The 13,747-nt window shown below is 36.8% G+C and overlaps 1 protein-coding gene across 1 annotated transcript; it reads right to left on the bottom strand.

Annotated features, from left to right (window-relative positions):
- Positions 1-1,042: 1,042 nt before the first annotated feature.
- lonp1 (lon peptidase 1, mitochondrial) lies at positions 1,043-13,387 on the bottom strand. The gene is made up of 18 exons (XM_060881950.1): positions 12,773-13,387; positions 12,063-12,151; positions 11,865-11,984; positions 10,645-10,909; positions 10,506-10,567; positions 9,742-9,871; positions 9,568-9,651; positions 8,482-8,702; positions 7,794-7,932; positions 7,522-7,700; positions 7,360-7,447; positions 7,153-7,275; positions 6,946-7,062; positions 6,362-6,502; positions 5,452-5,617; positions 4,584-4,804; positions 4,122-4,286; positions 1,043-1,487 (listed from the first exon to the last, which is right to left on the bottom strand). Exons 1-18 carry the CDS (start codon positions 13,385-13,387, stop codon positions 1,338-1,340), a joined length of 3,075 nt encoding a protein of 1,024 aa, XP_060737933.1. The 3' UTR covers positions 1,043-1,337.
- Positions 13,388-13,747: the final 360 nt, after the last annotated feature.

Genomic DNA, 13,747 nt, shown 5'->3' with positions numbered 1-13,747 from the left:
AAGCAATGATTGGTATTAACAAGATCAAATTGTGCCAAGAAAATATCCCCCAAATCATTACACCACCTCTGGCAGCCTGGACAGCTGACAGTTCAGGTTGTGCCCATGAATTCATGCTGTTGATGGCAAATTTTGACCTCAGCATAATTGAGATTATTTATTCCGAACAGGTGGACAACTGTCCAGGTTTAGTGAGCCTGTGCCCACTAACACCTCAGCTATCTGATCTTATTGTACAATGAATCCATGTTATCAGCCATTGTAGCTCCTCTGCCTCAAGGTTGTGTGTGTTGTGTGTTCTGAGATTTGAACAGAATTGTTAGTTATGTTACTGTAGCCTTTCTGTCAGCTCAAACCACCTGTTTACCTCTCATTAACAAAGTGTTTCTGTTCTGTCCTGTTCCATAAAAGTGATATTATTGCAGTCATAAATCAATACATTATCTAGTTTTGCTCTAAAAGCTTTTCTAACAATTACACAGTCTATGGAAACTCATCAGAGATCGTTTTTTATGCAAAAAAGTTCCTCAAATTTTAATTCTTTTAGTCTCCTCTTCAGGAGGTGAAATGCCACTCAGTTGGGTTGATTGGCTTGGCCCTCGATGAAGTACTTTATTGTGTTGGCAATGTGTATTGGGTCATTGTCTTGCATGATTAAGTTCCTCCCAATTAGCCGGGGTGACTGGATTACTCTATAAATAGCCAGACAGAATTCTATTCTACTATCATGAGTTATATCATCAATGTTTCAGAAGGGCTGACAAGCCAAAGACAGGCTTGACCAATGAGCTTGTATTTTTCGGATCATGATCAGATCCCTTTCTTCTAATCTTGGTTCCAGTACTGTTGTGGCTTATCTCTGTTTGTGATAAAACCTTCAGATAATTTAAAATCTTTGACATATTGCTGCTGCCAAAAAAATGTGTTATGATTTAATTTCTACATGGTGAAAATTCCTAATTCCAAATCTAAGAGGTGGACGAATATAAATTAATTTAAAAAAAGCTGTAACCAAAGTGAAAAAAAAAAATTAAAACAGGCAGGTTGTGAATTTTTTTTTCCATCTTCCATAGCAACATATCATGTGATGAATCAAGGTGTTTAACAGCTGCGTAGCAGCAATAACACAATTCCAGTATCTTGTGGTACAGATTAGGGATATGTCAGAGTTCAGCTGCCAGCTCTCTGGCACTGAAGATGCGAATGTGGTCCCTACATCTTTCACACTGCTGGTAGAAGGAAACTTGGAGGGCAACAGTTTGCCACCAAACACAGCAGATGGTGAACACATACCAGGAACCTAATAATAGCAGATTAAACGAGAGTTCAAATGTTCTTCATTGGCCCGTGAACACAATCTTGTAGATTTCTTGGTAATGTTCAACGAAGTGCACCTCCAGGCCCTCTGTGATGTACTCGGCCAGGTCGGAGAAATCCTTCTTGTTTTCAGCAGGGAGGATGAGGCAATCCACTCCAGCTCTTTTGGCCTGTTGGAAAATATAATAAGCAATTACAGGAAGTACTGTACTGCCTGAAGTAGCAGGTTCTGCATCTTACACAACAAAGACGTATATATTATAATACAAATTCATTAGTCTGATTGAAATGTTTCTATTTATTTGTGTTAGCATATACATATAAAACCTAGATCGACTAAAAAAATGTGACAGCTATAAATTCATCATGAGTATATTAATCAAAATTATACCTCTATTTTTATTATTGATTGTTTAGAAAGCATTAGTTAATTTTAACAGCAGCATTTGTATAATAAAGCTCATTCATAGGGATATAGCAATGCTGCACAAAAATGTACAATAATACCTCGAGATACGAGTTTAATTCGACCTTACTCGTATCTCAATGCAATTTTCCCCATTTAAATTAATTGAAATCCCATTAATCCGTTCCAGCTCGCAAAATTCCACTCCAGTTTTGTATATGTGTTTTGAATATGTAAAATGTACAGTACCTGTATTTATAAATGACAAATATTGTATAAAAACATACAGTAGTAAAAGAAAATGTTAAGAAAATACGGAAGATGCGCACGGAGGTGTTGAGGGAGGAGTTAGGAGGAATTACACTTTCACTTTCGTTCACTCACTACTGTACACTCTTAATGCTACTTTACACTTAAATGGAACTTAACTAAACTTCACTAAAATTAACGAACTTAAATCAAGCATCGCGTTAGTTCTGGCAGGCCACGTCGTCAAGCGTGCATCAGCTGTCCACGATGCGCACCAATCCGGTTACGACATCCATATTACCCGCCCATTTAAATTCCAATTCATAGAGCCGCTTTCTATCGCTTCACTGCTGCCGCGATCTAAACTCCCTCCTCCAACCCCGACTCCACCATGCCGGAACCTGTGTTCGTTGTACCAGTTTACGTCATAAATCTCCACATATTTTTCTCTCTCTCTCTAATTATTTATTTATCCATTCATTCATTTATCACTTTCCAAAAATGCGTAAGCGAGCATATCTAATACTATGCATGATTAGTGGTTTTGTTATACTGGGGTCTATTCTATTTTCTAGTCGCTGCTCTCCCAGCTCCGTCCATGCATGCGCACGGACGGGCGCGTGGATTTTTGCCCAGAACAGAACCATACCGCCAACAATAACTGTATGCATATCATCTAATAAATTCTCTTTTGACAAAGTGGTCCTGACATATTTCTCTTAACTGAACTGAACTTAATTGCTACAATTTCTGTTTTCTTTACATTAATTTTGCTTAATTTTCTTCACCGCTTTTCTCTTCACTTGTTTTTGCTTTTTTTGTCACACTTTCCTCACTAACATCTGCCGGTTGTTTTAATAATAACCTGTCCGGTCGGCATATCAGATGCCGTGTAGTTGCACAAGTAAAGTTTTTAACGGATCCAACGCTTAAAACGGATCCGAAAATTACGGATCCGCAGATGGTCGACACCTCACGCAGCACCTTTGCGACTCTCCATAGGAAATGAATGACTTCCTGTTTATCGGCCGTCGTTTGGTGTGTGCAGTGGAAAGTCGGCTTTAACCGAGTGTGAGGCGGGGAAACAGAGCACACGTGGTTGTTGGGGATCTTTGTTTCGGCGGCGGCGGCTCGGATGCTCGTATCTCAAAAATTTGCTCGTATCTCAAGCCAAAAATTTGGTTGTATCTCAAGGCAAAAATTCAGTCGAATCACAGCTCGGGTCTCAAAAAATTTGTATGTCAAAGCACTCGTATCTCGAGGTATCACTGTACAGAAATATTTATTTAACACTTTTGGAAGATGTTTTTATGATTTGTGGGTTTCCTGGGAACATTGACAATATGATCCCCCCCAAAAAAGTGCCCAACAAGTATGAAAAGACATAATGACTGGCCTTCAAATGTGAAAACAAAGGCAATAAAATGCCTTCTGTACAAATATGTACAGAAAATACTGACTTGGCATTTTGTAGTGGAGAATACATGATTATGTAGCCTTATAGGCTTGTGAATTATGTTATCAATTACCCTATAGATACTACCTCTGACAAAGTTCCCCTCTTTCTTCTTCTCTATCCCTAAATAAAACACAGGGATGTGCTGCTATTGGAAAGTAGTGAACTTCAGGGTGCTAGCTTTTGGCTCACGTTTGGCTTCATCATTATAATATATAATCTTTTCAGTAGGGCAGTGGTAGCTCAAGTGTTTAAGGCTTTGGGTTGTTGGTCGGAAAATCAGGGCTTCAGCACTCCCACAGCTGCCACAATTGGGCCCTTAACCTTCTCCGCTACCGTGGCTACCTGTATCACGGCTAACTCTGTGCTCTGACCCTAACTTTGAAAGTTGGGATTTGGGAAAAAAGGATTTTCACTGTGCTGTAATGTATATGTGACAATAATAAAGTCATCTTCTTCATCTTCTAATTGCATAGAAGTTAATAGAAAAGACACACAGTTACAAGAATGAGGACTTTTAAACTAACAAAGATTTAAAACATATATTTAAATATATTTATCTGAGAAAATATATGAAGATAAAGACTAAACAGAGATTTGTTAGTCAAGTTATGTATACAAAAAAGTACAAATTTCATTACAGCTGATTTTGGAGTCAAGGCTACTAAAAGTCCTTAAAAAAAAAAAACTCACAGCGATTGTTTTTTCCTTGATTCCTCCGACAGGCAGGATCTTTCCTGTCAGGGACACTTCTCCAGTCATGGCTACATTCTGCCGCACTGGCATGTTGGTGGCCAAGGACAGCAGTGCTGTGATTATAGTGCAGCCTGCGCTGGGTCCGTCTTTTGGAGTGGCACCCTGAACACAACCAGAAAAATCAGACAGGAAATACAACATACAATGAGACAATATTCATCAGTAAAATAACTTAATTGTAGCAACAATGATCACCTTTATTCTATTAAAACATCTGCCATATTTACATTTTTTTTTATTTATTGAATAAAGTGTTGAATCTAAACCAGCCACTTGACAGGGTTAAAGTGAATAGAAGTCAATAGGCTAAAACAGTTCCTAACCCTGGACCTGGAGTCCTGGATTGGATAAATCTGAAAACAGAAGTAATCATTTTAAATATTAATGTTATCGTCTCACTTCTGGCACATGCAGGTGGAGGTGGGAGCCCACAAGGAAGTCGTTCTCTGGTTGTTGCTTCATGAGGAGGGAGCGAGCGTAGGTGTAGGCGATTTTAGCACTCTCCTTCATCACATCTCCCAGCTGTCCTGTCATCTCTAGAGAGCCATCTGCAGATCCGTCTTTTTCCTTCGGGGTCCTTGGACGCCTCAAAGACGTCTCAATGAACAGCGTGGATCCACCTAGAGAAGATAGGGTAAAGAAAAAAAACACATTTAGAGAATATTCTTAATCCTGCAACAAAATCTATTTTTTTTTTGCATTGTATGCTAATGGAACAGCAACATCACACAAAATGTAATGAGCTTAAAACAAATTAAAATGAAAAAAGAAAAAAAAAAAGGTTTGATAAATGAACAAATCATTTCAAGTTTTAGGTTTAGGAAAGAAGGACAAAAATTCTATGGCAACAGTCCATATAGTAACAGATAAATTCACATTTATTTTAATTAATCAGTAACTTGTGCAATTTACAAAATGAATAGTTCAAATGAATTCAAAGACTGCAATTAAAAAGTAGTGGATTTAAAAATGACTAAAAACTTTCAAATGTTATAATATTACAGAAATGAGAGAATACATTTAATGTGAAGTTTCATGAGTTAAAATAAAGGAACTGCTCCAATTGATGCTTTAGACCCAGACAACTTTACTGGGCTGTGTTCTTTATCAGGTGGTAACCCCCCCCCCCCCAACAACATTTGGCTTTGCTAGCTGAAGATTTCTACAAGAAATTCTACAAGATTCTACAAGAGTGATCACAAATTGAAAACTTCAATCATCATGCTCTTGTAGATAATACTGCAGTCGTGTTGTTACATATTCTCACCCATGGCTGTCCACGCCAGGCCCATGACCACCCCCGGGGGTGTGACATCATACATTCGGTCTACAGTGAACAGCGGCTTGCCGACGTAATCTTGCAGATTGTCAGCTGTCACGCTGACTGCAGCCTCCTGGCTATTAACAATACGGAATGCAACTTTCCGGAAAACCTGTATTAAAGAGAATGTATTGCTAAAATAAGGAAAAGTGTGATATTTAACTTACCAACCAAAGAGTAAGAAAAGTTGACAATCATTATTCATATAAGGATATAATGTTAGCACTTTACATTTATGTTCCTTATACTAACATTATATACAGTACTGTTTGTTAACGGTTGTGCTGATGAATTCTCAAATCTGATTGGTCAGAAGATCTATTGTAATTACTTGTAGAAGGTTTTGCATGGTGAAGGTTTCATGAAAAAGATTTAAAATGTGTAAATATAAATATCGTTAAATGTTCTGGAAGAACTTTATATAACATTGATGAAAGGAGTCTAAAGTGTCAGGGTTTGGTAAAAGTCTTTTGGTAAAAACTTTTGGTAAAGTTTTCTCTAGGTTTCCTCAGTAAAATGATAAGATCTGATCAACTTCAAGACAGAAAGGAAAGAGGCTGTTAAGGGAAGTTGAGTGTTTACAGCTTCTATAATGCAAGTGAGAACAACTTGTTTATCAGACTGCACCTGCACAAACCCAGGTGAATATGTAATACACATGTATGTATTGACAGCTGTTTAATTGCTGACTACATACACCACCTACTCAAAAATACCATGCCCCCTTTATTGAGGATGGACTTTGTCAAACATCAACATTGAAACCAATGTATCTACACTGACCTAACAGAATTTATAGACCCAATATATTTACTTTTATTTTAGCATAATTTTTCACCACTGTGACCCAACTCACCTTCTCCACCTGCTTCTGCAGGTTCCTGACTCCACTCTCTCTGCAGTACTGCCTGATAAGAACGTTCAGAGCCTCTGAGGAGATACTGGACTTCTGCTCATCCAAACCACAAAGAGTCCTCAACTGGGGCACCAGATACCTCTGCAGGTCAAAATAATACAAAAAACAATTGTCTCAGAGTAAGAAAAGCCAAAGACATGATGCCTCCACTCCTCAGTGACAGAGGCATAAAAAGTAAATATTGCATTAGAGGGTACATTAGAATCTGTGGTGACTTAGAGAAAACGATAAGGCCGTTGTGTACAATATAATGCTGGAGATATAAATTTTAAACAATAATTTATTTTCTTTCACTATTACCATGAATATTTAAATATATATACAGTATATGTGACTAAAATAGTATCTTTATTTAGTAAAATGCCAACACGTTAAATGACTTGCTCTAATGAAAATCATTATTTTGTTCTTCTTGTATTTTTTTAATGTATTTTCCACTTTATAAGCCAAAGCATGCATTTAAATCTGTTACTTTAGTAAAGTAAAATTAAGAGTGATGTGTAGAGTATGTTTCTCTATGTTACCTCTGCAATGGCTAGTTTCTCCTGAGCCACATAGCCAGACACGTTGATCATTTCCATTCGGTCTCTAAGAGGTTCAGGAATTGTGTCAATCACATTGGCAGTACAAATAAAAAGAACCTGTTCAGAAATTAAAGAATGACAAAGTGTGATTAAGACAAAGATCACATTTTAAAAGAGTGAATAAATGACCAGAGCCACATATTTTACCTTAGACAGATCCACAGGAACATCCAAGTAGTGATCCAAGAAATTTGCATTCTGCTCAGGGTCTAAAAGCTCCAGTAGAGCAGAAGATGGATCCCCCTGATAGCCTCTACCCATTTTATCCACCTGGTTAAAATGCACAAGAATAAATGCTAGACATTTTCTGAAAAACAGTATAATTTATTAGAGAATCAGATGTTCAATACAAACCTCATCAATGAGAACCAGTGGGTTTTCTGTTTTTGTCTTCTTCAGACACTGTATGATTTTTCCTGGCATCGCTCCAACGTATGTCCTCCTGCAATGTACAAAACATGCATTAAAATACAAATTACAGAAATCCTGCTCATTCATTAATTTCACATTTCCCACCTGTGGCCTTTGATTTCAGCTACATCTGTCATGCCGCCCACGCTGAAGCGGAAGTACTCTCGGTTTAGTGCTCTAGCGATGGAGCGGGCAATGCTGGTCTTTCCTACACCAGGTGGTCCGTAGAAGCACAGGATCTTCCCCTGTGTGCTGCCTCTAAGCTGGCTAACTGCGATAAACTCCTACATTATAAAAAATATTAAAATAAACATGAATTAGGACACATTCCTCAGGAACCAATCAGTATTATGTTTCTAAACTGAAGGTCAATTTACAAGAATGCGCTTCTTCACATCCTCCATGCCGTAATGATCTTCCTCCAGCACCTTGCTGGCTTGAGACAGCTCCAGGTTCTCCACACTGTTGGTGCCCCATGGCATGGACGTCAACCAGTCCAAGTAGTTTCTTGTAACACTAGGAGAAAAATGAATGAAACATTTGGGGAAATAATTTCTGTTACTGGGAAATAATCAATAACTTTTATCCTCTTATACCATAACAGCATATAACAACTCATACCAAAAATTAAATCATGAAATATCATACATTTACGTCCATTTATAGCTCAATGATGCTGAACAGCTACAAAACAAGTTTTCTTTCCATGAAACTCTGTTAAATAAAACAAATCATATTGATTGTTATTAAGGGCTGACAGTAAAAACTCAAAAAATAACTAAATCCTCCCAATATCAAGTGAACATGTTCTGTGAATGAGATAATAAAATAAAGAATAAAAAAAAATCAACACTTTCTGACCAACTATAATTCCATGACATTGTAATATTGATTAAAATTTAGAACATGGTTAAAAAAAAAGTTATATGTTACACCTTCATACTCAACCATCATAACACCCCAAATAATAATTCCTAAATTGTTAAGTAACATATAAAAAAAAATATCTTTCATTCTGCCAGCTCCATTAAATCTTAATGCAGTGCTGCATCTCACGGGACTCACTTGAACTCTGAGGAGTGATTATCTAGAAGACTGAGTTTGTTCAGCTCCTCGTTAATGACTTCCATGATGTGTTGGGGTACAGTGCGCTCCTTCAACCTTTCTCGGAACTTCTCCTCGATGGCATCCTTGTCTTCTTTCTCCAGGCCCAGCTCTTTCTTGATGATCTTCAGCTGCTCCTGCAGGAGGTACTTCCTGTGCGTCTGTTTGATTTTCTCCTCCACCTACAGCAGGAACATGTGCTGTTACATGATCAGATTAATCACCTTCAAATCATATAACTACTGCAAATTATATATATATATATATATATATATATATATATATATATATATATATATATATATATATATCTTATGCTTATTTAGTTCAAATGCCCCACAAATAAAATGAATACTTTGAAATTCATAGTAATGATTCAAAAGAAAATTTAAGAAGGTTTAGGGTGTAACCGTGGAAGCTGACGCACTGAAGTAGATGAGCTTCATTACTGGTAGAGATGGTATTCACACGTGTTGGAGGATCTTTAGTAGAACCTTTACTAGCTATTTCGTTGTTTTCAGCAGTCTGAGAGCTTTGCCTTTTATGGAGTTTTGTTTTTTATGGTTGTCAATAAATTTATTATTACAAATAGTAATTTATGGCTGATTAATTGCCATTTATGAAAATCAGCATGAGAGTTTTAAGAAAATTAGCACTGTGAAAACTTTTGTAATTCTGGTGGGAAATGCAGCTTTAGTAAATAACCGATCAAGAAGGTACATTAGTTTACTTTGTTTTACCTTGAAGTCCTGCTTTTGAATCATCATTTTCTTTTCCCAAAATCATTTAAACAATTATCCACATACCAAAAACATACAGCTACAAAGATGATTAATCTTAAACAATAAAGATTAAATCTGTAAGAAAATATATTATCTGAATAATATTCCCATCTCTGTAGGATATTTCACACAAAGATATGACGAGGAAAATAGCAAAAGACAATTTGAATTTTATCATTTTAATTCTAAATGTGACAGAAAAGAACTCTTAAATATGTTTTAATTGCAGTTGTTGGTAAACACGGTGTGATCAGGTACTTCTCACCTCCTTGCCAAGGCGCTGCTGCAGTTTACTCAACTCGTACTCCTTCTTCAGCAGAGACAGAGCCTTGTACAACCGTTTTGGGATCTGCAAAACCAAGCAACCACGCAATTCAAACATATTCAGAAAGCTAATGAGGGGGGGGAGAAGGACTAATTTTTTTGATTGGAGACTCACATTGGTTTCCTCAAGAACATCCTGAAGCTCGTGTGACTCTGCGCCAGTCAGAGCAGCACCCATGTCACTCAGGTAAATGGGGTTGTCGACTACTCTCTGTCCTGCCTGCATCATCTGCAGAACTGATTCTCTGCACAAAAAATAAATAAATAAATAAATAAAAAATTCACTCTCAATACACAATACTGAGTAATGACCTGAAAGAAGAAGGCATAAGATGCGTCACGTGATGAACGACTGAATGACAGATTTTAATTTTACCAATAAATATACTTATTTATTATCTTACAAGAAAATGATCATTGCTGTTTCTGTTTAATATCATGCAATGAATCGTGGATATTTATTACTGTTAGTCTGTGGATTTAATTATTTAAAAATCAATCTAATATGCCAAAAACCTAGTTATCAAACTGTATAAAGCTTGTAAATAAAATAAGACAGATCACATTTATTAAGAATTTATTAAAAACATTTTCAGAAAAATAAATATACCACCATAGTATGCCACAAAAGTATCCATTGGGCACAAGCAAACTAACACTCTTCAGGTTGTGCAGTTTAAGAAAAAGTTGTACCTTCACAGCAATTTGCCAAATTCCATTTTATTAAAAAGTATTCAAAGAAAATTTATCAGTTTTATTAATTTACAGACAACAGCTCCTGTTACCCTGCTTTTCACAAAAGTGTAATAGATATGTAGAGGGTTTAATGCTAAACAGCACAAAATAAATAAATAAAATAAGGAAGAATAGAAAAATTACCTGTAAAGAGGGTTCAAAGCAATGATGTCACGGATAGTTTTAACAATCTCGGCTGTCAGAGCCTAAACACAAACCACTGATTAGCCTTAAACACAAGACAGACATGAAAACTAGAGCAGAGCAAGATATAAGTCAGTACCTTAACCTCCTCTGTGACCTGGAACTCATCGTGTATAATATTTTCCACCTCCACCATGAGGACATCATTGCTCTTGGGTAAAGGAACAGCCTCCACCACAAACTCTGCTTCCTTTACTCTCTCTGCCATCTCTTCAGCTGGAGACAGCGAGTCCTTTCGAACACGCTTGTTTTTTCTCCGATGAACTTTAGACTGTTCTGCATCTGACTCTGTTGTGATGGACGCTTCCTCAGCGTCCACTTCCAGCTGCTTAGTGATCCGAATCCTAAATGTTGGTGTAGATAATGAAGTTTATTTCATTTATTTCAGTGCACAAGTTCACATTTTGCTAATCCCCATTTTCTCTCCACTTCCAACATATATTATCTTTATGTCATGTAGGTGTGTCCTGACTGCTGCTGCTATCATTTTTGTCCATGTGCTGTCTAGCTTTCTGAAGCTACGATAAAGAATTAATGTATTTTGAACATTATGCCTTAGGAAGAACAGTAATCATAATTATAATAATAATGTCAGCAATGAGTATTATTTTCATTTTCTTTATAGACATATATACATTTCATCCATTTATACTTTTATTTTTACATTTAACTGTTGTAGCTCTCTCAATCTTCTCTCTTGAAGCTAATAAAACTAAAAAAAATTTACTTCCATAAATGTTAAATAAACAAATAAACTCTTTATTGAATCTTCACAATATCTGAATAACATACACTATATATTAAATAAGACAACATTTTTAATCTGTTTATTAAGATGTTTTGTGCAGCACCAGCAATAAATGAACAATATGAATGAATTGTTGCTATAGAAACAATAACAGATTACAATGAATACAATAATGTTTACTAGTTCTGTTACATTTGACATACCTAGGCTCTGAGGTGGGATTTGAGAACATACATATTTGTAGACATGAAAGACAGTAAGCCTACATCAGGCAGATCGAGTAACACTATCATGGTGCTACAACATGTGCAAACCACAAGATGTCGCTGTTTTTTAATTACTAAGGCTTCAGAACATTTCCTAACCAAATCAAAAAGCCTCAAAACCTTCAGGGGACTTATATTGACGTGCCAAGGCAGCTGCACTAATGTCAGAGCTGCTGTTATAGGAAATGATTCAGAAGTAAGAATTTAGTAGTGCTGTGCTATAAACTATGATTATGAAATTTCAAAAAAAAAAAAAACAAAAAAAAAAAAAACCTTCAGCTTTACCTTCTGTGTCCCATCACAATCATGCGCAGTTTGTCACCAAGATCTTGCATCTCATGGATTTGAACGAAAGTCCCTGTGTTGTAAACGGCGTCCAAACTTTCCACGACATCTGACTCGTCACTGATAAAACAGAAGTGTTTAAAACATACACACAGGAAAAAGCAACTGTATGTAAAACACACTTGATTTAATTCTTACTTGTCCTCCTTCTTGAGGAAGACACCAGCATAGGGCTGAGCAAGGCGCACTTTTCTCCTCAGCAAATCCACCAGCTCTTTATTCTTCACCTGGAGACAAGTGACAAAACAGCTGTCCTTAGTGTCATTGTAGACTGTTTTCAGCTGTTTAAATGGGGTTGGAAACTCTTAAGTGGGGGGTGTTCACAATACTGGTCAAGGGATTGGGGAGGGGTGACAAGGATGATGAAATCTCCAGTAACAACCAATTCTGACATGCTTAAAGAATGAAATGTTTAATACAACTTAATAAGATGTATTGATATATTCTTAAATAGATATACGTTTATTAATTCTATCTATGCATCTACATGCTAAGTGTTAAATCTGAGCACAAAATTACATAGTAACGTAACTAATTAATTCATAAACAAATAGGACTTTCTTGTGGAGGAAAACTAACTGTTTCAAAACACTGACACTACAGTAGCCTTTGTATATATACACTACAATAAAACTGATGTATTATTATAAAAAACACAGATTATGTGGAGCGTTTTACATACAGGTCCCTGTGAATGAGCTGTTATTATAGAAAGAATAACAATAATATGGGAAAAGCGCATTGATAAACAAATAAACACCTTGCAGGTATCAACACATTCTGACCAATCAGATTCGAGAATGTAACAGCGCTGTAGTGTAGTGACTTTTATAAAACATCATTACAACCTCGATGATCTTGATGAAACGTGGGAACACCGGGTTTCTGGTCACAGCGATGAGCGGCACGTTGGGAAAAACCTCCGGCACCATCATGGGAGTGAGAGCCGTAACGTGCAGAGGTGGAGACCCGGATTCTGCTCCATCTCCACCAGGTTCATCACCATTAGTACCACTGCCTTCAGCTCCATCCTCTCCTGGGAGGCCGCTGCCTCTGTTGCCAAACAGGTATCTCCTCTGGTCGTGGTTTATAACTATACCAGATCTTACACTCCCTCCAGCAGGTGGAAGCACACTGGCGATTCTGGCCCATTTGGTTACCTGTGTGAGACGCGCAGGTCCTGTCACTGATGTAATAGTGCCGAAGGTGCCACTACATAACGGTGTTTTACATGAACTATAAAAATGTGTTCGCTTCGGGGTCAATCCGCTCCGAATGAGCGACTCTCCTGAATAAAATCCATTAATCTCAGCGCCAAACCCGTTAGTGTACTTGCTACAGAAGACGGTCCCGTTTTTATACGCCTGCCTGTATCTGCTCCACATCTTCATGTACGCAGCCATGTTGATCTCGAGAATTCCACGGGCAGATACCCGACTTCCGGCCACCTGTGATGACGACATTTTGTTTACCCCTTACAAATATTCGCAATATTTTATATATAAAAGACTATAAAAAAATATATATATATAAGACACAAACACTGTATTAAAAAGAATTAAAAAAGTTACATGATCCATTCAATAAGCATAAACAATAACAAAAAAAGAAAAAGAATGAGACCAAATGTTTTACTATTGAAATGAACTATTACAATTCAAATCCATGCTTTGCATATATTGCTAAAACTGTATACTTTTGCATTGTACATTTAAATACATTATATTCATTTACGAGCTTATAACATGTTTAACAAGTGTGAAAAAATGAGGAAAATAAGGATGGTAGAAATGCAGTCTAGTCTATATTTATGAACGAAGGAG

This window comes from Tachysurus vachellii, chromosome 1, assembly GCF_030014155.1.
Source record: "Tachysurus vachellii isolate PV-2020 chromosome 1, HZAU_Pvac_v1, whole genome shotgun sequence".
Lineage (NCBI taxonomy): Eukaryota > Metazoa > Chordata > Actinopteri > Siluriformes > Bagridae > Tachysurus > Tachysurus vachellii.
This window is presented reverse-complemented; position numbering and strand designations above follow the sequence as displayed.